Source organism: Misgurnus anguillicaudatus, chromosome 22 (assembly GCF_027580225.2).
Source record: "Misgurnus anguillicaudatus chromosome 22, ASM2758022v2, whole genome shotgun sequence".
Lineage (NCBI taxonomy): Eukaryota > Metazoa > Chordata > Actinopteri > Cypriniformes > Cobitidae > Misgurnus > Misgurnus anguillicaudatus.
The window spans coordinates 25,995,946-26,022,130 of NC_073358.2; the positions used below are offsets into that span (position 1 = coordinate 25,995,946).

Sequence of the window (26,185 nt, forward strand, 5' to 3'; positions counted from 1 at the left end):
TTATTTAATATCAGGTTTCTACGGAGCCACTAAGGGGGCATGGTGCAAAAATTAATTAAAAAAAGTTTAGTTTCGCATGCTCGCGTGAAACTTTCGCGTGAACACGTGAAACTATCACATAAAAACGTGAAACTATCGCGTAAACACGTGAAACTATCGCGTAAACACGTGAAACTATCGCGTAAACACGTGAAACTATCGCGTAAACACGTAAAACTATCGCGTAAACACGTGAAACTATCGCGTAAACACGTGAAACTATCGCATGAACACGTGAAACTATCGCGCAAACACGTGAAACTATCGCGTAAACACGTGAAACTATTGCGCGCGGATGTGAAACTATTGCGTGTGCACTCGAAAGTTTCACGTGAGCATGCCATAGTTTCACGTGAGCACGCGATAGTTTCACGTGAGGACACAAAACTAAACTTTAAAAAAAAAAACGCTGCACATGAAAGTTTTGCGTGAGCACGCAGAAGTTTTACGTGAGCACATGAAACTAAACTTGAGAGATTTTTTTGCTCCAGTGTCACCTCAGGGGCTCGGTAGGTTTCACCTTGATGGCTGTTATGATTTGTTATGAATATACACACATATCTCAATCGGAAGGCTGCAGCCTCCGGAGGTCGCATATGCAAGCTTTTTGGCTTGTCTTAAGGCAAAAAATATAGTTTGAAATAAACCTGCTGGGAAAATTATGACAAGTATACCATGTAACACTCACTTTAAAAGAGCTTTGAAAACAAATCTTAGCAATTTCACATGAACATTTCTATTTCTACTGCAAACTTTATTAGGAGGTGCATAATATGCATGATTTGTCATAAAAGGCTAGCAGTTTGGATAATACAATATATTGTAATAAAACATATTTGTTATATAAAACAAAAAATTCCATGTTATTAAAATTAATTGCGTTCATAATAACACATTGTTAATTTAATTATTGCCATTCGTATTTAAAAAAAAATAATAACAGCAATAAGAGCTATAATAATAAACTATTAAATTTGACCATTACTTGTAGTCTCTGACCTGTACAACAATTATAATTTCCAAAAAGACAGCACGTTAAATTAGGGGGTTGTTTTTCATTAGCCAGTATACAAGCTGCATCCAGGGCTGGGCTAACCGGTTTTAACGGGCACCCTGACGGTGGCCCGGTTAGTGCTGTGGCAGCGGTGTGGGTCAGCCCACCTGGGAGGGAGACAGCTGTCTCGTCGCTATCCAGCGCATGTCAGGCCTAATGACTCGCAGCTGACACCTTAACCCAGCCACGTTGCAAAATAGCGTATTAAAATAATTACTCCCTGTCAGCCTCCATTTAATAGTCAAACCCACCACCCAATCCCACCTCAAACACTTTAAATTGTGCTGGCTTATTTTTAAACCAATACTGGGGCAGAACACACGTTGGGTTGATAAATAAACCTGTGCTGGGTTGTTTCAATGCAAAGGTTTATTTATTTTCAAATACTGTCAAAACTGAAGATTTCAGGCTTAACTTCCTTAACTTTCATCCTCATGTCTTTATGCCTTTGTAAATAGTATTTATAGTAAACTGCATTTAAGCAAAATGACAGAGGAAACAGATCAAGGGGCTGCGTTCCCCGAAACCTTCTTAGGTCTAGGTCGTTCTTAAGTTGTAACTTAAGCTGTACCTTATCGTTAATACGTGTTCCCCCAAACGTTCAATCAATCATAATATATATTTTTTTATATGTTATTTTTGAGGTAGACAGGCAGGCTCCAGAAATGCGTCCATTAAGCTTTATCCGCATTGTAAACACGCTGCTTGCACATACAGTGTCCAAGCACAATAAACGTGTGAACTAATGAACAACAACAGTTTGTTTTTATATATTTTAAGTGTAATGCACAGATAAGCCAGGTGACTTGCACGACCCACCTTATTCCCCTGTGCAACGCACTTATTGAACCCCTAATATAAATGATCCTTTCAAGTAAAGGGATAGCGGATGCATTGGAGCAGTTTATGAATGAAACGTTTGGAAATGAAGTGGCGGTTTTGCACGGGTTTGATATAAAATAAAATATACAAGGTTGAATTTAGTTGTTTGCAATTTGAAATATGTTTACAAGATATTCCTAATAAATTTAACTTGAACTAATTCTGAAATGTTTCTTTAATAAAGAACACCGCTATCTCATAAAGCAGCAAAACCTATTACATAAAGTGAATAATTGATTGTCGAGCAATTGATATCAGCCTATTCAGCCCCATCGCCATGGACAGCACCTGGTAACGTTGTACGTAAGAAAGTATACCTTAAGAATCCCGCTAACGTACAGTTCGGGAAAAACGCCTAGAAAAGGTATGCCTGTAGTTAAGGTTTAACTAAAGAGTCTTCGTAGCGCGCTAAGAGACAACGTTATTGGGAAACGCAGCCCAAGGCTATTGGGCTGAGCAAACATGTGCTATACGTACAGATAGAAATGTGCAGTCACAGTAAGGCCAGCCTGAACAGGCAGCTCATTATCATGACATCTGCATAGCTGAATACAGACACTCCTCCTTCTGATACAATGGGAACAGAGCCACGCTAAAGCCTTGTCCTTATAGATCGCTCAGACCTTATCTTTCTGCATCTCACTTTTGCTGTTATTTACTTAAATATTTAACCAGTCACGCTCTGAGGTTACTTTGGGGATTTCCACCTGGATTTGGCCTACCCACATTTAGAAGCTTCCCATACCCACATGCAGAGGTGTACATACAAAAGTTTGGTATCATTTTACAGGAAACCCTTCGAAATTACATAAAACACTTTTGAAAGTGCTAAACATGGTTGTGTGTGTTAACAGTCCTCTAATAAACACAAAAATAAAAAGGCACTTATCTGTCTGTATTTAAACAAGTTAGCGTCGCACACCTGAAGTCAATGGATAGGTGCGTAGGATAAGACGACAAAAAGTCTCGTAACATACACAAAAAGCAATTCCCGCACACTATCTGCTTGCTGAAAAAATTAATGATAGTTGCGTTGCAACGTAATCGAATGTAAATGTAGCTAGTTTTTAAGTAAATGAATGGAACCCTATGAGAGGTCTGCCAGATAGGGAGATGTGTAAGGTGTGATGTAGTGACCGTTGTGTGGTCTCCATAGGAGTCTGGGGTAGATGCTAGGAGAAAGGTCAGTGGTTGTCTCATGTGGAGTGAATGGCTGAATACTGTAGGTTTATTTTCAGTTTACATAGAGATTGCTAGCTGTAATGATTGTGTTGTACCAGGATGGCAACTGTTTCAGTTGTCTTTGTATGAAGATCTTTCATTGTTGAAACGTTCAGATTTTAGTCCGTTTCATACATTTATTCAAAAATTGTAATGGTGTTTATTCGAAGTATGATGGTCTTTTATAGTACTGGTGTTATTTGTTTTGTATGTGTGTTTTTTCTCCCCCTGACCAGTCTGTTGTCTGACCCGCTTAGGTCACATTAACCCAGTTCTCACAGTTGTAGTGTGGAAAAAAAACACAAACTCACATATACAGTGCTCCTTAGTAATGTAGCGTAGCCTGAAGCTGCTACATGCTGTTAGAATTTCCACTGTTGCTGTGCAATGATCAAGTTATTTACTGCTTGCATTACCATGCGGCTTGATAAGCATATTTTTCTCAGTAGACATAACAAGATGGTTTATCACCAGGGTTACTACTGAATATAGCTGGATGTGCAGCCAGTACGTATTTACACTCGTGTGCTTTATAGCGCCACATAAATAAATCTTTTCTCTACGGTAATTTAAAGCTGCAATTTTCGCATTAAATAATGAGGAGAACTTGCTCATAAAAACATCACGAGGTCATCAATTATAATAAAAGAGAATATGTGCCGACTCAACTGTTTCAAAACTTTTTTTGGAAAGTATATAAACATTTCACTGTGAATTGAAACGTTTTTATCTTTGTTTTTCTTATTTATATATTTATGCATTTGGCAGACGCTGTTATCAAAGCGACTTACAGTGCATTACAAGCTATACATTTTTTATCAGTATTTGTGTTCCCTGGGTTCGAACCCATTACCTTTTGCGCTGCAAACGCAATGCTATACCACTGAGCTATACAGTGGTATATGTCATCTTATTTTGATGATGATTAGCAGAAATTACATCAACAAATAACACACGTTGCATTTAGGAGCTTACCCGTCTATCACAGTTTACAGCATCTTAAAGGTGTAATGTTGGTTTTTAGCGGCATTTAGTGGTGAGATTGCGAATTGCAATTAACCTCAATTTCGAAACGCAAAGAGAAGCTACAGTAGCTGCCACAGGACAAACATATCATCGTCTGAGACAACGTAGGAAGGAAATACGCTACTGTATAAACATGACGCCGACTTCCATGTAAGAAGACGCGAGGTGTATGTAGATAAGAATGCTACGTACAAACCAAACGCGAGGCATCGCGTTACTCGCTCTAGATTACATTTTGATGAGTAAAAGATGCGTTTAAGGGGAATAGCGCGTGTTTTTGCTGCAAATGCGCCGCCCATATCGCGTCATTCACATCGCCCCACGCGAGGACGTGTCTGATCGCATCGTTGCATTGACTTTGTATATAATCTGCTCACGCAAATCATTGACCTCGCGTCTGGTTTAAACCCACAGGAAGCTACTAAACACAATTCAGTTCATTATGTAAGGTCTTTATACACCACTGCTAATATAGCTAAGTATATTAAATTGCATTTTTGATAAGATATCCTTCTAAAAGTCCGACATTGCACCTTCAAATAGTTTTTCAAATAGCTGCATACTTTTCTTTACATTATAGTTCCTTTAATAGGTCGCCCATCGAGCCCTTTGTGGGCTGGGTGCCAGAAACAATTCCGCACACATTAGCCTCATCACTAGCTTTAATGTGCGCCACCCCATGGGATGGTACAGTAGGCGCCCTAGCACGTGTGTGTGGTCACATCCAAATGGCAGGAATCTCACACGGGCACATCGCTTCTCTATCCTGACAGCTCCTTCCAATTACTGCATCTCCTGTCGCATGCCGCCCATCTCTTCCCCGGCCCAGATCTCACGTGACCTTGCCCACCATCACATGGGTGGAAGCAAAAGAGGGAAAAGAAGTACAAAGGGAAAGACACAAGCACACAATTAAATATTAACTCTAAGGAGTTACTTGTGTTTATGTGGCTTAAGTTAGTGCGCTTTTTCTTGGATTGTGAGAGTGTACCCAAGCTTATGTTTGCAGCTGAATGTCTAGGGGGCTGACTGCAGGCCAGCTGAAGCTGCAGAGACAGGCCAACAAATGAAAAAGTACAGATGAGCCCGATGGCTCTGTTTGGATGCTCATTTGCAATGTCGTGAGATTTTTCTCTGAGGAGTTTATGAGGGGAATGGTCATGTACAAGCCGAGGATTGAGGAAACGTGAATTTTCTGTGGATTGAGGGGCTTGTGTGACTACAAACATGTTACAGCTCTGATCTTCTTCTTCTGTCTGTCACACAAAACACTGCTGTGTTTTACAATGTGATTTAATTTGACAAATTTTAGAGGTTGGAAGAGATTTACATATTCCTAATTTAATGTAATGTTATATTTTATTTGTTTTAGAATAATTTGAATTCAATTGATGGAACAGCCAATGTTTATTGCACAGCGGTACAATGATAAGCAATAAGCACCTTATCTTTGTTCCAGTACTGCTTTTTAACATCCAATGAGCTTTTTATGCCACATAAGCCTATTAAATGTGAAGACTTTACAATTGCATGTAAGGTTTGTTTTGACATTTACATTATTTGTTATAGATTATTATGTATTTGTCAGACACTATTATCCCATGTGAATTAAAGTGCATTCAAGCTATACATTTTTTGTCACTATACACTGTAAAAAGTGAAAAATTACTTTTTTACTTAAATTTTCTTACTTAAAGTGAAAAAGGTACATTTTAGGTGTTACCAATTTAATTAATTAAAATAAATTCACCTTTAATTCTCATTTTAAGTGAAAAAAGTTGACCAATTTTTTTTTTTAATGTTACCAAACGAAGTAATTTGTTTTATTAGATCCAACATTCATTGTTTACAGTGTATGTATGTGTGTTCCCTAGCATTAAAACCATAAAGTTTGCACTGCTAACACAATGCTTTACCAAGTGAGCTGTACAGTACAGTAATAAATCTTTTTTTTTTTTGTTTTGGGTGGGATAAAAGTACTGTTGAAAATTAAGAAGAGACATACAGTTTTATTTGTTTAATTAATTGTTTAAATTTATGAATCCCACTATATGTCAAGACTAATGTATTTTAATTGGTCAGCACCCAACCCCATCCCCTAAAGTATATTAATCCTAAAGTGAGCATCACAGTACGTACAGAAGCAGGAACATGAAAAATGTATTTAACGTTACCTGCTACACAAATGCTAGGTTAAAGTAGATACCCGCTGTATCAAGTTTTGGTTAAGAACAATTAACCTCCCATCTGATGCACTGGCATCCTGCCAAACAGATTTCTCTCCCCCTTTTGATGATTTTATCACTTTAAATTCTTTATGAAACGCTGCAGTGGTAACCTTGCTAAAGCTGAGCAGGGCCTGGCTTTAACTGCTGCTATTTGGAATAGCTCTCCTCGGTGGCTCGTTCTCGTTCCCTCTGTTGGATTCTGCTTGTCCATTAGTGCCATCTGTGCCCGCCTGTGCCGTCTGTGAGCGACTGCGCTCCGCCAAAATGACTGGCATTTTCTCTCAAACAACCAGGGGACGGTGCCCAGAGCTGTTAGCTGGCAATGATGTGCACTTATTCTGACAAACCTGGGCAAAGAAAGATAGAATAGGGAGCTGAAACATCTGCACATGTAGTGCAGCTTTGCTTAAGCTACTTTTATGAAAGGACTTTTGTGGTGACCGTGCTGCTAAGCTTAGCTTTGTAATGTAAACGTGTTTTCGTCTAACACATTGGTTCCCTATAGTGCAAAAATAATTTGTAACACTTTATTTTCGATAGTTTTACTAATTATACATTTGCAACTACTTATCAACTGCCAATCTTTTGAGTACCATTGGTTTCATCAGTCGCACCCGCGTTGCCCAAGTAAACTCCTGATCTGTGCTTGTTTATTAGTCTGGCTAGCAACTAAACTGACCTCTGAAACAAATACCTTGTGGAAAATGATTGTTGTTTATATAAGTAACATGCAGTTTGTTGTAATAAATAGTACTTGCTAGTCTTGCATTAGTCTGCTTCTCAATGCTGCCCCTACAGGTGAAACAGCAGGACTGTAAGCAGTAGTTCAGCACAAAATGAAAAATGTCTCATAGTTTACTCACCTGCATGCCATTCCAGATGTATATGACTTCTTTTCTTTAGTTAAACACAAACAAATGTTATATAATAAAATGCTGTCATGTTATCTTCTTAAATAAGACTCATAACCCCAATTAGTTAATAAATGTCTTTTGAAGCAAAGCGATACAACTAATATTTTGAGCTTAGAAAAACTGAAATCAAAATAAAATGCATGCCAGCGCTAAATTCAAACATGACGGCATGTCAGCAAATTTTGTTTTGCTTTAGAAGACTTTTTTATTATTACTTAAATTATGGCTTTTATGTGCTTTTTGGTGTTTCATCATGTTAGGATTAATACAAATTTATTATATCATCTGTCTATTTGTTTCAAAGACCATCCAGCATTGTGAAGTGTTTTTCATATCTGTTTTTATATCTGTTTATTATTTGAGCTGGCACATTCAACTTCTTTCAGATGTCAGAAATTAATCAAGCGTAACATTTAACCATTTAAGCTTATTTATCTATTAAGAGTAAATAGGAAGTGAAGAGTTTGGTTCCAAAACGCGATAAACGCCATTTTTGAAAAAAAAAACAGAGTTACTGCCAAAATCAGTATTATATCAGGTCAGTGTTTAAAAGTAAATTCTTAATTTTACGCAAAATCCAATATCCGCAGTGTTATTCTGTCATATTTTCTCCCTTTTTTCCCAAAACGCGACAAACGCCACTCCTCCTCTTCTATAGAATGCAATAAATCCGCTCCACAAAGTACATTGCACCATTCCACGCATTCTACTTTGTACTTCATGATCAACAAACAAAGAAAAACAAAATATTACTTTAATTGCATTGATAAACCTGTGATGGTTTTCTGTAAAGTGAAATGTAAGCCATCAACATCTAATAATTTCCGCGAGAGGCACTCGGGAGCTCGTGTGCTTGTTCTCCCGACAGCATCAAGTTGCTGTCATGCTAACACATTGACCCCATGGGATCTTATGAAAAACTTTCCATTATTTTACTCAAAGTCAACCAAACTCGAGCAGGACCAAAACATTTTACAGCTGATCGCTGTGAAAAATGTTAAGCGACGACGTCAAGTATAACCGCATCAATGACAGTGATGTTAATATGACAAAGTTGACAAAAAACTTGTCATGGATTTAATGAATTTTGTTGAAAAAATAATTTGTTCTTATAATACATTTTGAAAATCAAGTTATGGATTTGAATTTTTTATGTTTTTATAACCTAAAGATGCTATGTGAAAGTTTGTAACAGAAAATAGTGGTTTTCATCTTGTGACTTTTTTGGTATAGAAAACACGTTTTTACCGAAATTATTTAAAATGGATTTATTGCGTTTTGGAACCAAACTCTTCAAGTGTAATGATTGTAATTGGGCATCTGAATAAAAATTCATGGATAACAAATGTATTTTAGCATTAGAAATACTGACTAAAGATCTAATTCTGTACCATTTATTATTGTATTAACCATTAAAAAAAAAATATTGGACAGAACACTGGGTTAAAAATTACATGCTGTGTTGTTTTAACCCAACGACTGGGTTATTAAAGAGAAAATTCTGTTATCATTTACTCACTCTCATGTTGGTACAAACTCAAAGGAAGATATTTTGAGGAGTGTTTGTAATCAAACCAATCAGAGGGCCCACTGACTTACATATTAATTTTTCCTACTATGGAAGTCGATGGGGCCTGGTTGTGTTACAAATATTCCTTAAAATATCTTTCTTTGTGTTTATCAGAACAAAGAAGTTTATACAGGTTTGTAACAACATGAGAGTGAGTAAATTATAACAGAATTTTCTTTTTTGGGTGAACTATCCCTTTAAAATTCATATCCCAGCATTGGGTAATTTTTAACCCAACTGTGTGTTCAGTACAATATGGGTAGAAAATAACCCAGACATTTTTAGAGTCTACCCTCTAAAAATGCTGGGTTCTTTTTAACCCAATGTTGGGTCAAAACGGGACGAGTCCAGCAGCTAGTTTGAAATTAACCCAACATTTTTATATGACCCAACAATAGTTTAAAACAACCCAGCATTTTTAAAGTGCATGATTACATTGGGTGGCGCCGGTCTTGTTAAGCACTGTATGTAAATAAAATTATGGATATAAAATATGTCTCACACATCATTCACAGTGTTTCAACAATTAGAAACAAGTAGACTGATGACTTCATAACATTTACATTTAGACAGTTACATCCAAAGTGACTTATAAAAAGTGAGTGAAAACAATAGAGCAACTTAATATGGGAATGTCAGTGTAACTATAAAACTCCAATGCTGCTTGTTAATGTTACTTTAAAACAGAAACAGACGACCTTTCTCTGAAACAATGAATATTGTGTTCATTATGGGGGCTAGATCATTTTTAATTTAGATAACAACTTGACAAACAGTCTACTGTATAGTAAAATTACTCTTTACCTTTACATTCATTCATTTAGCAGACACTTTTATACAGAGCAACTTAGAGTGAATAAGAAAAAAAATTATTAAAATGTATAATATGAATCTATTTCTGTAATGAAAGAGCAGCTGCATTGTGTTGTATTATACAAGTTTAACAATTTACAGCACTGTACTGTATATGTACAATGCAGAATGTGCTGTGCTTGAGGAAATGAACTTGTAAATATAAAAATTGATCTGCTAGTCCAGCTTTGCCTCTAATGTTATCACAAAAATGCGAGGTGGTAATGACCAATTTGTAAACATCATGACACCCACTGCCAGAGTAAGATTTTTTACGGGTGTCTAGAGATTAAAAACCATCATTCTCCTTCTGTCTCCCGGGTCAATCCGGCAGTCATCAGGCCTTGATTGCCGATCATATGCCAGTTTATTTACCCAGAAGACTTGATTTGAGCCAGTAGGACTTGCTGTATAAATATTGTGTCAGCAGGAGGGGAATTTTATACCCATGTAAATTACAGTGACGATGCGCCTCAGAGAGACATTGTGGTTCATTGTGACTGTGGACTTAAATTACAGGGATCACCCACACGCTGTCAAAATCAACTCGCGCTTTCAAAGCAAGCTGAGGCCAGACCATTATTAGATCCTCCAGAGACTTTAAGATCCATGCTTTTACGTTTTTCCCAAATTTAATGCTTATCAAACGATGGGTTTTGAATCCCCTATATGACAGAGCTACAGTACTGAAACCATAAAATCAAGAGCCTTTTCTTTAAGCTTTTAATGTATGCACTGTTCTGGAGCCTATATCACTTTTTAACGACTGGAAAATTTATCCAAGTTGTCAGCAGGCGTTAGATTTTAGGCTCTCTTGGCTTGGTTCTGAATCTCCACCAGACCAGATGGCGGTGCTATGTGGGCCGTATGTGGACCATGGGTGTGGAGATAGTGGGGGCCAGCTCTAGTGCAGGATTGCTCACATTCTGGCAATTTCCCTGGGCCTGTTTGCAGCTGCACTTCCTGTCCTATTTTGAACTTTTAATATGTTCAGTATGTGAAAATGGCTTTAAAAGAGAGACCTTATTCTGTAGAGTGTCACAATCGTTTTTACAGGCACTGTGTAGACAATAAGCTTGCAATGAAATAATCCCTTTTGCAATTACAGTAAATATTAATGCAGTTACTTTATAGTGCAATCTGCTCAATTAAAACTTTACAAGTACCATTTAGATAATACAAGACAATACGTATCCGAGCTTGGATGTGGACATAATTCGGGAGAATTATGAAAGACTTTTTATTGCTCGGGATAGTCCCGAGAAGGACTTGGGCTGATATCCAAGTTCTCGTTTCCACCCTTTAGTTCAATTCCAAGATCTCACTCCTGTAAAGAACTGAAAGTGCAAGACGGCTCCTCTGGGGGTTCTTGGGTTGGGGGAATCAAGCTGTTCCAGATAGTGGCTAGCAAAAGATTAGATGCAAACACGCGTGCAGATTCCTCTTTTGGACAGGTGCCCAAGCTAAATCAGAGGAGCAGACATGGTTCTGGGAAGTGTGGTGGCCGTCGGACTGGTGTAGTATATTGAGATCGCTCCAAAGAGTTGATGTGGAGGGGTGACGATTTCCCCCAACAGGCTGTCTCTGTTTGACTGATCTGTATAGGTGTAGCATATGCACTGGGTTACTGAGGTGAAGCTCTTGATGAACGGAGCTAGTGTGCTCTCTTAAAGATGGCGTAAGAATTCTCTCGCTTTAAGTGTTTTTTTTGCCAGGTTTTAATTAACTGTATGTGGTGTAATTATTTATGGGTTTTTATAAATCTGTTTGATTTTACATTAGATATCAAATTTTACATCAAGTGGTGACCCAACAAATCAAAATTAAATTCAGTAATATAAATATGTAAAATAGGTGTAAAATACAGCATAAAAATGTCATTTAGCATTGCACTAAATAAAAAATGCAACAGGAGTGTTACATAGGCCGCATCTACATTGCACGTTTGAAGTGACTCCATTCCAATTTTTTGGTACCGATCAGATCCACGAATGTGGAAAAGCGCATAGATTCATATATTTTTAGAACGGTTTCAGGCCTCATTCGTATGTGAAAAATAAATCGGATATGTATTGGATGCATGCACTTGTGTCCGCAATGTAAGCAGAATGATCAGATATTCCCATCTCGTGTCGTACGTCATTGATAAAGCGAATGATGTCAACTCGGGTGGACACCACCCATGAACACATGACTCTTTTTAGCAACGTGTTTCCGCTAAGTGGAGTAATGCTAAAGTTTTGTTACAGAAATAAAGTGCTATATTCTCATTTGAGGTGTCACATTTCTCCAAATCCTCGATTTGATTACATTTTCGATTCTAAGGTCACGATTCGATTCGATTCTTGATTTTTACACTTTTTTAAAGCACAAAAAAATGCTATACCATTTTTAGACTAGACTTTTATGAATTATAATATCTGACCTTGAACCCGGAGATGCCCTGCCATGTTAGTCGCACATACCTGATAAAACAAAACTTTTATGAGCAGTCCTGTCAGTACTTTGCACCTTAAAAACATGCTTTTATTACCGTCAGACGAGATTGTGAGACTATACCCCAATAAGTCATGTTTAAATGCTGTTTTCATAACTCTTAAGCAACCGAAATAAGTTGTTGTGAAACTTAAACAGATCTCAGTCCAGAAAAACGACCGGTCCTGTCACAGACGCAGCTCTGCTGTGCACACATGTGTGCTCTGATCTGAGTTCAGCTGAAAGCGGGAGGCGCTTTTTTGTTTCCCATGTAAAGAGCAGCTTGCGTGGTGTCTCCTGCATCTGCCATGCTATCTTTTGACTGTCTCTAGCTAGCGAAGTTGGAGCAGGTTGACTCGCAGCACAAAACACATGTTTTTTTTTTTTTTCGCTTGGCAAGCCAACCGGACGTGACATGGGGGCATGGCAGCATTGACGATTCCATTTTTTTTAGGTTGTGACTTAATTTCGATCGATTTCGATTTAAAAGCGAAATCATGACACCCTTAGCTTATAAAAAACAAAAATGCGCACACGTCATCCCAACAATATATATCGCTCAGCTCTTCAAAACGGGTTTTTTAAATGCACACTTACATTCACAATGAGAAATGTATGCAAACTGGACTAAAAGGATCTTATCAAATATCGACTCTGAAGCTTAGATCATTCACCAGCATTGTTGGGGTTAACGCATTACACGTAACGTACATTACGTAATAATATTACTTTTCTGAAGTAACAAGTAAAGTAACGCATTACTTTTTAAATGTACACATTAAGGGGCCAATCACACCAAAAGCGTTGATGGCAGTTGCAGGTGCCTTTTTTGAATGATATTCTATGGGCAGGGAGCGTTTGCGGTGCGCTGTTTATGCGCGCCGAGCGCCTTGCTGTTTTTACCGCCGGCCGCAGCACGCGCCTTTGAAGGAGCGCTGAGAGCGGAGAAGCGCCCGACGTCATTCGCGTCTTTCAATTGTCCAATCGAATGAGGCGAGCTTTACGTTGTGGTGAGGGAAGATTACAGTTGCTTTGAAGAACCGGACTCCACTCGCTCACTCTCTCCTGCGTGTTTGTGCACCTCTCACCCTTAAACAAGGTCAGAGCAAGCGCCCTTTTTTTAAAGTTTCTGCTAATATGACAGTTAACAGCAAAAAAACGCTCACGCTTTAATATTTGATTGACAAGATAGATGACTCTACGGTTGGTTAGCAATATAAAAAGCTGCATCGCACTGCTCTTTTTTTAAAAAGGCAGTGCATCGCATCTTGCGTTTCCAAGCGTTTAAAGCGCATTTGGTGTGATTAGCCCCTAATATTTAAGTTACTTTTTTAGTTTTATTAATTTGATTTTAAAAAACTATGTACTGAATTAAATTAAACGTTGTCACATTATGCACTATGCGTACACGCTTGTGTGAGGACAATTTGAATCAGAAACTGAGATGGCAGGCCAGAGCTCAACATTTTTGTGATGAAATATGCAATTTCTGAATGCAGAACTTTCAGTCATAAAAAACACCTGCAAGGCTTTAAAGAGATCAAGCCTCAGCCAAGAAAAAGTAATGCAAAAGTAACTAAAAACTAACGTAAGCATTACTTTCCATCAAAAGTAACTAAGTAACGCAATTACTTACTTTTTTGGGAGTAACTTAATATTGTAATGCATTACTTTTCAAAGTAACTTTCCCCAACACTGTTCACCAGCATACTAAAACCACGCATTGCATGCTCCTTTATAGTCTTATCATAAACAAAAATGCACACGAGTGGTTTCTGGAGAAAGAAATAATGGATAATAAACAAACTTCAGATGCTGCAGAGATAAAAAAGACTACCAAGTGCAGGACTTCAAGTCACGTGTCTTTCCGTGATATTTACGGTATCTGTGTGAACGAAAACACAGATTCCGTCAAATCATTAGCAGTGTGAAGGAACCAAAAATCGAATGATCCCGGACTAATCCCGGGCGCATTTCCTGTGTATTTTCCGTAATGTCTGTGTGAAAAGGGCTTATGTGACCTACTTAATTTAAAGAACATTCTGTAAAAATGTACAATAATAGTAAACTCATTACAACTTTAGACAACAAAATGTACGTATGGGTAAATCCAAAATAATCAAAATGTTACATTTTAGCATATTCAAAGCCTACAATTTGCCTACACTGTAAAAAATTTGCTGTAATTATGCAGCTGGTTGCCAGTAACTTACTGTAGAAGATAAAGACTGAAAATGTTTCATGTTCATTTAACCTTGAATAAACTGTTGCCAATAAATAACATAAATGTAAAATCTACAGTAAGTTACTGGCAGCTAGTTGCCAGTAATACCCAGTAATACTGTAATTTCTACAGAAATGTTTTACAGTGTACTCTTGGCAATTTATTAACAGTCATATTCATATTTATCAACAGTCTTGAGGGAGTTCCCATTTATTCTTGGCTTATTGTTTAATGTTCTTAATTATTGTATTCAGGTCATCCACTTAAAAACCAATTTTATTTTGCATTGAAGGAAATTATTATATACAGAAATGAATTATTACTGTATAGCACCACCATTTTATCGTTTAAACCATTCAGACAAATGCCTTTAGATAAAAAAGTGTTTAAAATCATAAAAAACTACAGTCAAGGGACCTTAAACTTTTGAACGGTATTGTAAGTCTGACCATGAGTCTTTGTTTGAGCGTATTGATCAGCACCTGGTCGACAGCTATGACAGACTCTTCCGAGCCCTTGTGGAGAAGACAGACAGCTTTTCAGAGTTCCTACTTCAAAGCCGGTAAAATCCAGTAAACTTAGCCACACTATCAGCCGCGGCCAAAACAGCATCTGATGCGCCTTATTTGTTGACGGAGTGAGATCTATCGCAGAGGGTGCGCCTCGCTTGGCTTACAATGCAGGGACAATGTAAAGCCCCTTATTCGTGGATATCGTATGAAATCCCTGGGTTTCTTCCAATAAGTTATGCCAATTGTGACTTGAAAGTAGGGCGAAGGGAAGTGATTCACTCTGGTTGTAAACCTAAGGTGTTTTAATTAATTCTGACACGCTAGTTAACGAACTTACATCTTTGAGAAATATATTCATTATCAGTTATGATAGAACAGTAATGAATTGTGTGTGTATGTCTGTGCGCATGAGTTGTGTGTATGATGGTAATACGCGAGGCGAGAGCTCCCTCTTGGTGCCAGTGCACCCAGTTTCCCCAGTACGCAGTAGCTTGCTGGAGAGCTAATACATTAAAGAGCAGTTGAAGAGTCTTTAATATAATAACACCATACTGTAAGTCAACATTTTGTGGATTTACTCATTTTTTGGAAACCACATACCTTTTAAAGTTAATCTTTGTGTTAAAAAAAGAGATTCAGGGTAACAGTTATATGTTTTTGTTTATTCTAAAGGAAAAGTTTTGGTTTACTGCTCTTCGGTTTTGCAAAAAATACTCAAATATTTTGCAAAAAAATATGTGCATAATGATAATAATAATTGTGAATTTTCTTGCATTGTTTTTCTTTTTCTTTTTAAGTATTATTATATTTAAGTGGATAATAATTAATCTACATTCTTTTCACTTTTTCTTCTAGGGAAAATGTATAAATTTCAACAGGATACGGCATCAATAGATGACAGCCTCCAGTTCCTGATTTCCAAACAACCCGACGGGACCGCAGAAAAATTTCTTCTAGAGCACATAGCTTGTTTTGACCACTTTCCTTCTTCAGATGCCTAGTATTGGGTTAACAAAACATATATAGACATAAAGTGAGCTTTCTCTAGCTACTGAATTGAGTCATAAAAATGGTCAGATTTTACAATGGATCTTGTAAATGCACAGCAAAAAAGCGTTTTTTATACTGACCATATTGTGCCTTATTGTGGAAAAAATTACTAATCTTATGGACACAGGCGGAGGCTATTTAAAAAAACAGCAGAATAAGATTGGGCTCTTTGCCGTTGGCTGGGAAGTAGAACTAATCCCAGTAGTCTCACAGAGAGCAGAAGTACTTCGCCTCTTGGCAATGTCTCTTCACAAAAATCTCTCCAAGCCCACTATCGTCGGATGCCTAGCGGGGCTTCTTTGACTGGAGATCTTGTCATTTTAACGCCGAGAAGTGCACACGCGTGACAAATTGTAGACAGTACGCCCTAAGGTACTGGAAGCAGTACGGTTTTGCCCTTTAGTTCATGAAGACACCTTTAAAATCAATGCAGAATAGAGAAATTAATAGAGCGTTATTGCACCGCAAGACACCCTTTGTGACCAAAGAGCTCCGGCAAGGTTTTGAGGGACACATTTCCCTCTGGTGGCTAATGCCTCCTCCCCATATATTTGGCAGTCTGTTCTGTGCTCACTAATGCATAGACCTTCACAATTCATAACCATGCCCATCAGTTAAAGATTTTAGGACATAAAAACACCTCTCTTAGGACCAAATCTCCAGAATTGTACTTTTGGCACAGTAATAACAAACTTGGATTGAAGTAGTAGGTGCAGCTTGTGAAGTTTTCTGTCAGGGTTATAAAAAAGTCTGCCATTTAATGACACACACTTGCATCAATAGAAATTAAAGAAAGTACTTCATCTGTAATAACATAATGGCCTCGTCCCAAGTGCTCGAAAGATTAAACGGAAAGGGTCGACGGACGGATAAGTATTGTTCATTTCCAGAAATTATGCTCATTGCGCTCCCCCCTCCAAAGCGAGCAAATATATATCTATTTATTTTAGATTTCTTCAACGCGCTGTCACGACGACGATCGCGAGTGATGTCAGCGCGAGTGGAAACACTGTGGGGGGAGGAGGGCGGCAGCTGAAGAAAAAGGCTCGAACGATCCAGTCACTTTCGATACGCTACTTCAGATGCGAAATGGATATTCGAGTCGAAATCTGACAAAGCGTGCCGGCTTTGACGGAAAGCGGTATAGACAATGACCAGTGGCTGGGTCAGTGGGATGTCTCGGTGCAAGCAGGGAAGCTTATCAAATGACACTAAAAATAAGTTCAACAACCATCAAGTTTGAGGGGGGAACAGAATCCGGGGTGGAGTGGCTTACATTTGGTGGGTGTGCAAGAACCATTGGGGACGCAAAAAGCCATGGTTAAATTATTTCTTTGTTGCTCTCGATATAATTGTGTAGACATTAATTATGGCCCTTGACACCCCCCCCACCTTATCCCAAACATTTTTAAAATACATTTATGGAAAAAGTCAAACATTTCAGTCATTGTTTAAGTGGCACTTTCACATCTTGGATAGCTAGGTGAGGGTAATTTCCCACATTATTTTGTAGATATTTTTTATTTTTGAGATCACAGGACATCCGTTAAGTATTACATCTATATATATTATTTTCTACACAGCTTAATATCATTAGCAGCTCTTCCTGTGGCTGTTTACTCACCTCATCCTTACCAGAATCTCTGCTTTGCCTTCTCATTTTTTTTTACTTTGTATTTTTTGTTTAATTTCCTTTTTTATTTTTTTAAGTGCATTTTACTTTTATATTTAAATGTTGCTTATGATTGTGGTAAAGATAATGTTTTTCTGTGTTGTTTTATGTTTTGGGTCGATAATGTGTGGATAGGAACTGATCTTAAAATCGTTTTGTTTAGCATTGGTTTTATTCTTTATTATATTAAAATCAGAGTACCATCTATAAACAATAATATTAGTAATTTATGTAAAAACATATTATTGAGTGCGCCTGTTTAAGCTTTAAAACTGGGAACATCATTTAAAAATAAAAAACAGGATTCATTTAGTTTTTAAACAATTGAATGTTGACAACTGTGCACTATTTTTGTACATTAAATAGTACTTAAACAATGTAGTAATAATAATAATTTCTTAATATAATAATAATATGTTTAATTTCTATAGTGCCTTTCCCATGCTCAAGGACGCTTTACAAAAATAATAATGATATTACAAATGAAAACAGTCTTCTTGCAGACATTAACTTGGTTTTAAGTTAGAAACACTATTAGTACAGCCCTAATGATTGCTGTTTGGTCAGTGAATGTAATTTTAATAACTTATTTTTATACAAATACTGATTGACTATTATTTCCTGATAAGTGACATTTTTTATATTATATAATATAATATAATAATGTCATGTTTATTTCTAAAAATGTCAATGATGCACAGGTTATAAAGTTATTTTAAGTTTGTAGTTTACGTATTGTCTTGTATTGAATCCTGGTTAATTTCTCCCAAATGCACATAAATTTAAAATAATAAATATATTATTATCCAACTGAGAAAACATTATGATAAACTAGCATCCAAATGCCACCAATAATTCTTTGATATTTTTGATATTCAGTTCCACTGTATGCAGTTAGACACATGAAGCTCAGAAGCACATATAGATGAATGCAGGGAAGTTATCATAATCATATACCATAATCATTTCTGAGCATAGTCACCTGGTTTTATCCATGTTTTGCACTTTTTCTTAATGCTAAATTCCTTAAATATGCTGAAAAGATATACTTAAAAAGCATTTTACCACTTATCATCACTGCGTGAAGGATATCGAATGAATATTTTGTTCATGTTTTCTTATGCAGTTTCCTCTTTTAGTCATTATTAAAGTTTCAGCTTGTTTTGTATCATTTGTACTTTGCAAATTATTTGTATTAAATAAATGGCAAATTTTTTACATGAATCTGTGTCCTTTGTGAGCACCTGAACATCAAGAACATCAAGCTTTGTCACACTTAAACAGGTTACTCACTGCAGATTTCTTGCTGCAAAGCCTATCAACATTGCAGTGATATTAAATTAAGGACATATTTTTATCGATTATTTTATTATATATCCGTTTTTTTTTTTGTTAGTGGAACCTGTTTTAAGTACATATCTGTTTAGCTCAAATGTATGATTTAATCTTTTCAATTTTTTAAGATACATGCTAGCTAAATCCATCCATCCAGCCCCTCAAGGTTCTTGTTATTCATACAGCACGTATAAAGGTATTTAACCATCATTAAACCCAAAGGAATTCCCACCTAACCCAACTCTCCGGCTGTGCCTCGTACGATGTGTAAATGAAAGCTTCGGACAATTCAGTGTTCTGCTCATAATTTTCCCTTGAAATGAGGCATAAGAGAAGTTTCACATACCTGGTTTTGGCTCTTAAACTACTTTTATGTCATACTTGTGCTTTTAACAGAACATTAGGTCAAGAAAAGGAAATTTTCCACCAAAGCAAAGAAAACACTTTGGATTGAGTGGCATGGATCATTATTACAAATTCTTATAGGTGTGTTATGAGGTGTAAATGTTGAATTATAGCATCTTTTAAAGTTTGATGTAGTGGAACTTCATAATTTTAGAAATAAATGGGTGATGTCACGTTTTCTTTTTCTTTTTTACTTTTCAACATCTTTCCTACAGTTTCCCTCAAAATTTTATTGCCAGTTTTTCTGCTTTCCGTTTAACTCTTATTTTATGCATTCCCTCAATACATGACCTCTAAAGTTTTATTCAAAATAAATGTTACGTAAATACAGAAATAAGTTTACATTGTTCTGAGAAAAACCGAACTTACCAAAAACTTGTGCAGCTGTTTGGTATTTAAGCCTTTCTTAAAAGTTTACACTTTTCCCAGCTGTCGAATTGTTAGTAATCCTAACCTTTTAAAGAGGGTCTGCTAGAGTTTCTTTTAAGACCATCTTGTAAGAATTGAAACTTGTATTTCAAAGCACATAAAACCTAATCTCCACCTCATCCTGTAAAGTGTTTTGTTGCAGTGAGCAACATGTGGAAACTGCAGGTGGAGGATTAATTAGTTATTTTTTGTTATTTAATGTTTCTTGAACCATTACCTTCTGTTTTAGTAGGAGTTTTACCATGTTATCTTTAATACGATGTTGTTTAGCATTGCTAAAAAGCAACTGAACCTACTGGACCGTAAGGCATTAGCTGACCACTGACCACCTCAGTGCTGGAAGTGTTAGGGGATGTGCGATTCGTTCCGTCTGTTAATGATAAAAACCAACATACGACTGTCAGATTAGTTATGGCTCAAAAACATTGCTTTTCCACATAAGCTAAATGACAAATCTCCCAGCCAATCGTAAATGAGCAGCTAAAGTTACCACTAATGAGGGTGGGACTAGCAACAGCTATGTAGGAGAAGTCACCTTGCCACAGGTCAGAAAAGTTCAGTTAATGGGCATGGAAAGCAACACTGGCTGGAGGTGATTTTCTGCTGTTGTTTTTTCCAGGCTTGTGTCATCTAAAGCCCAGAACAGCTTTTAGAGTTTTCGAGCAGATGTTTTTTGCACTATACTTTAGGATGAACTGAAAAATGTGATGTAAAATTTGTGGACAGTCTTGCTGACCCAACTGCATTTGAAACTTCCTTGTTCTGTCACAATGTTCTAATAATAATAATAAAACTGATTCAGCAGTAACATTGTAAAAATAACACAGTGAAATCTACAGCAATTTGCTGGCAGCATTTGCAAACATACTGTAGATTTAATCACAATCAAAATTCTATATTTTAATTTATATTACAGTAATAATTACAGTAATGTAATTCCAATTTGAGTAATAGAATGCTGTATTTTTTAACACAGTAAATAGCGAAAACAGCGTCACATTCATTTCAGACAGAAATCTTTTAGTTTATTGCGAAATTGGTACAAATTATGAACAGTATCAATTTGTGGCGAGAAATTCATGTAGTATTTTAATTTGAATAAAAAATGATAGATCCTTTATAGGGGGTCCCTCAATGCTTATAGGAGGTCCGGGACCACCCCATCCCCTCCTCAACTCGAACACTAACTATACTTTTCTGAGATGGACACATTTTCAGATTCATTTTACAATCTTAATCCTTTACAATTAAATGGCCCCAGATATAAAAAATATCTTTGTAATTATATGCAAAAACTTCACATCTTTCTCGCTCTAATGCTGCATTTACACCAGCCACGGTAGAGGCGTCAAGAGCGAGCGATTTCAATGTTAAGTCAATATGAAGTCGCGTTGACGCGCGTCTGGAGGTCTCACGGGGTGAATGAGGCGTTTAGTGCGCTGCGGTTTGAGCACGAATGGTGCGAATAGAGCGTTGCCGTGGCAAAAGCGCTAGTTAAAAATTCGAACTTTGGCGGGAAAATCTGCCGCATTAACCAATCAGGAGCTTGCTTTAGTAGTGACGTGATTACAGGATGCGAGCGGAGTCGCAGAAGCCCCTCCCATGTCGCGAATTTGTGCGTGAATGTCTCGATGACTAGAATTTCCCATGTGTCTTACATGCGCGAATGGAGTAAACTCAAAATGTTCAAGCGGCAAACTAGACGCAGTAGACGCGAAACGCGGCTGGTGTGAACCCATTGTAACGATTGACCCTAAAAGTTAAAGGCTAATGGTGTATTCACACCAGCAGCGGTAGAGCCAGCAAAAACGTGCTATTCGCGTGTAGTTGGACGCTTGAACATTTGAGTTAACTCGCTTCATTCGCATGAAATTCTAGTCATTCGAGACATTCACACGGAAATTTGTGTCATGGGAGGGGCTTCTGCGACTCCACTGAGACTCTGCTCACTCCCTGTAATCACGTCACTACTACAGCAAGGTCCTGATTGGTTAACACAGCGCGGAAATCAGCGGAAGTTCAGATTTTTTAACTCGCATGTTTTCCACAGCAACGCTCAATTCGCTTTGCATTTCTGAATAAGCATTTCTGTATGCGACGGTAAGAACAAAGATAGGCCAAGTTGAGGAGTGATTTAACTCAAACTGCAACAAAAGTCACTGTCCATTTACCTGCATCACTGCTGGTCTTCTCAAATTTTGCACAACAAGCTGCTGCTTCTTCTTCGTTTGTTGGTTTACTGGCTAAGCTGTTTCATCTTTGGCTACTGTGGGATGCTGCCTAGCAGTCTGCATGTGTAATTGCACGTTGAGGCTATGCTGTAGGACAATAATGAGCCCTTAACTTCACGAATAAAAACTAATATAACAAAAAATAATGAATATAACATAAAATAATGAGCAACTATACCTTTCTGAGGTAAAATTGGACAAAATATGTGTTTCACGCCGATTAATCCAGCTGAGAAAAAATTCCCCCTATAAATGACTGAATTATGATTCACAGGATAAATATATTTACTTGCAACCTGCAACTTTATAAATGTTCTACAGTAATAATTTGTTTATTTTACAGTTATAATGCTGTGAAAACTACAGAATTGTGTTACAGTGAAAGCAGACAGCGACACATGTAGGACAGTGCTCTAACCGTCCTTATGAGAGCTATTGGAGAGGAATGCAGACCAGTTTGCTCCATCTTAGATTGGGCTTATGAAGCCAACACCGCCCATAATCCAGGCTGCCCACCAGAGAGATGCACAGAGAGAAGGCGCTTTACTACCTCAGCTGCTCCAAGTTCTCCGAGCACAAACACACCCCACCCACACAGCCAGCGGCACCTCTCCCCGTCGCTGGCATCATTTAACATTACGATATTTTCCCTGTGTTTTTTGACGGATGATGAGGCCTCATTGCTATGCAAGTGCCAGATGAATCATAAACCTATACCATATGCCATCGCAATTTGCTGATGGGACCAAGCTGTTTTGTTGGATATAAAAATCCGGGGATTATAAATGCTTGATCCTCAGTGAATGGTAGAGACACAAGGTGGGGTGAACACAAGCCATCTTACTAAATGAATTGGGTCAGTGAACAGGAAGAAAAAAAGGAAAACATTCACTGGTATCAGCGTGCAACTTTTACTTTGGGTAATCCCAAAAACAGTAGAATATTATGGAGAGTGGCATTGTGGGTGAAAAACAAAAGGAAGCAAATAGCGACAACATGTTTATAACCTTCAGTCAATGTCAAAGCTTTGCAAACTAAATCAAAAGATAATCTGTATTATGGTTCTATTTTCATTAATTAGGTTTCACTTTCAGATGAACTCAGGATTACTATGTATGCCTGCTCACGTATTTGCACCCTATATTCAAAATATTTAACATTTTTGTCCTACCAAAGCAGATAATTCATATGCATTTGAAAGCCTACAGATCAAGAATTCATTGTTTCTGTTATAAACAAAGATTTGTAACAAGTTATGTATCTATATTTACTATCTTCTCTTGTTTACTCAGTTTGTTCAGTTAAATAATGCTGCTTCCCCAGAGATGAATAAAAAATTCAGCCGTCAGATAAAGCTCTGTCTTACTATGCATGTGGGAGGAACTACAGCGGCATTTCATTGTATCATTTTATGAGAATCTATAAATTTGCTCATGGGTCTTCAAAGACTTCCATCCACTTTTATCTGTCTTTCTTTTTTCTTTCCATTGATATATTCAATTTATGTATTTATTTATGAAATGCAGAACAGTTAGCAAAGCATGTTTTTATGAGTCTTCACATGCAATTCTCTGTATGGTAAGTAATGTGCTGAATATGCTTTTCAGATGATAATCATTTCATTTTATTTATTTATTGAGGACTTTTACACAACAGACTATTGACCAAATTGCTGTACAATAAGTAAAAACATACACTGTAAAAATTCTGTAGAAATTATAGTATTACTGGCAGCTGGTTGCCAGTAACTTACTGTAGATTTTACATTTATGTTATTTACTGGCTACAGTTTGTTTAAAGTTAAATGAACATGAAACATTTTCCGTCATCTTCTACAGTAAGTTACTGGGAACCAGCTGCAAAATTACAGCTATTATTTTACAGTGTAATAAAACAAAAACATAAAACACAACACTAAAACCAAAATAAAATCACAATAAAATAAACTCCACAATTTTAGTAAACAAAGAAATGTCTATACCCCATCAAATGCTATGCAAGTAATGTTTTTAAGCTTGTGTTTAAAAATACCTAATGTGGGAGCTGATCTGAGAGAAAATGATAATTCATTCAAAGTTTTGGAGCTATTGCTACAACCCACTTTGCCGTTTAGTAGGAATCATCAAAACCAGCTGGTTAGCTGACCTTAGAGATCGTTTTGGCTCGTATTTCTTAATCAGTTCTACCAAGTACAGTAGAGCCCTACTATGCAATGATTTATAAACAAAAACACAATCGGTAACCATTGTAAAGAACTCAGAACAGGAGTACAGTAATATGATCTCTCTTTCGAGGATCTGTCAAAAGCCTCGCTGCAGCATTTTGGACCAGTTGTAAGCAGTTTAGCAATTATTTATTTATGCCAACATGCAATAAGTTGCAGTAATCTAACCTTGTGAATACAAAAGCATGGATTACTTTTTCCAAATCACGCATGGACAGAAATGGTTTCACCTTGGCTATTAATCTCAAGTGATAAAAACAAGCCCTAACCACAGAATAAATGTGTTTCTCAAAATTTGAGATCACTATCAAAAAGAACTCGTAATTTCGCACTGCTGACTTACAAAAAGGGGCTAAACTGCCCAAATCAGACAAATTATGTGGGGCTTCAAACCACACAACTTCCGTTTTGTCAGATTTCTTAAATTTAAGGACATCCATATCTTAATTTCTTGTAGACAGGCTATCAAAGATTCTATTTGAATGTACAAAGAAAAAAATCGGGCCGAGAATGGACCCCTGTGGAACCCCACAAAATAAAGAAACAGGTTGTGAGTAATCTTGACCAACATTTACAGAAAAAGTTCTGTTTGAAAGCAAGGACTTAAACCATTTTAGCACTGTACCATGGATTCCCACCACCTTCTCAAGCCATGACATTAAAATCTCCTGGTCAATAGTATCTAATGCGGCGCTAAGGTCTAATAAAACAAGAACTGCTGATGACCCAGAGTCAAATCCAGTCAATAAATCACTTAAAACTCTGATCAAAGCCGACTCAGTGCTATAGTGAGGCCTAAAGCCTGACTGGGATTTTTTTGTAGCAAAAAAATATGTAACTGATTTAAAGCCATCTTCTTTAAAACCTTTGATAGAAAAGGTAACTTTAAGATTGGCCGATAATTTGATACAAAAGCAGGGTCTAAATGTTATCATGGGTGAGTAATAAATAATTACAAGTGTTAGGATGTTTGCTGACTATTCTTGCCATAGATGAATCAACAACAACAATAACAAACAGCAGTCACATAAAGGACTGACTGTCAGCATTTCAGGTTGGCCTATATTGTGAATTTTTTTAAGTTTAACAACTTAAATTAATTAAGTAATTTCAACTTTTTTCAACTGACTACTTAGAAGATGCTATAAATTATGTCATGTATTAAACATTTTAGTGCAACAATAAATTTTTTTACAGTGTATTGATTAATAAGAATGTTTGAAAATCTACTCAATAATAATTTTTTTTGTATAATAGACATGCTTATATACAAGAATTATTATATGCATAATCTTACTGCTATATTGCATTATAGCCTGAATGTAACTATCTGCTAAAGGCTAAAAGATGCAAATCATGCCGAATGCAAATACAAAAACATCCATGCTTTTGCACAAATTCGTTTTTGAAGTACACTAAAATGATGTATTAACCTACAAAAGTGCTTTACTTACTATGATAAAATGTTGGTTAAATAAAAATGTGCTAATCCTCTGGCTAACGTCACCTTCCCCATAATCCTTAACAGCCAACAGCTGCAATGTGTTATGTGATTATTATGTTCACAAAAACAGAATTTAAAGCTCATGCACCCTCACAGCAAACTGTTTGTTTGTCTTTGTGGATTAGTCATACCCCAGGTGGTCAGTATTTATCCAAAATAGGTGAGATAAGCTTGAATATTTAAATGTGTTTGAATATATTTAAATTATTGAATTGCAACTTCTGTGGTCACATATTTAAAACTCAATCTTAATCCAAGACACTCTCAATCTTAAAATCTTTGTTAAAGCAATGTAATAAGAATGAAAGATTTAACTAATAGCCAAGAATAATGTAACC

General features: G+C 36.8%; 1 protein-coding gene across 1 annotated transcript in view; it reads left to right on the top strand.

The window, feature by feature from the left end:
- The window catches only part of antxr2a (ANTXR cell adhesion molecule 2a), a 58,439-nt gene extending 39,496 nt beyond the window's left edge, over window positions 1-18,943 (top strand). The window contains exon 17 of the mRNA XM_055199903.2: window positions 15,853-18,943. Within this exon, the coding sequence (XP_055055878.2) occupies window positions 15,853-15,891 (39 nt within the window). The 3' untranslated portion in view covers window positions 15,892-18,943. The remainder of the gene's footprint in view (window positions 1-15,852) is intronic.
- Window positions 18,944-26,185: the final 7,242 nt, after the last annotated feature.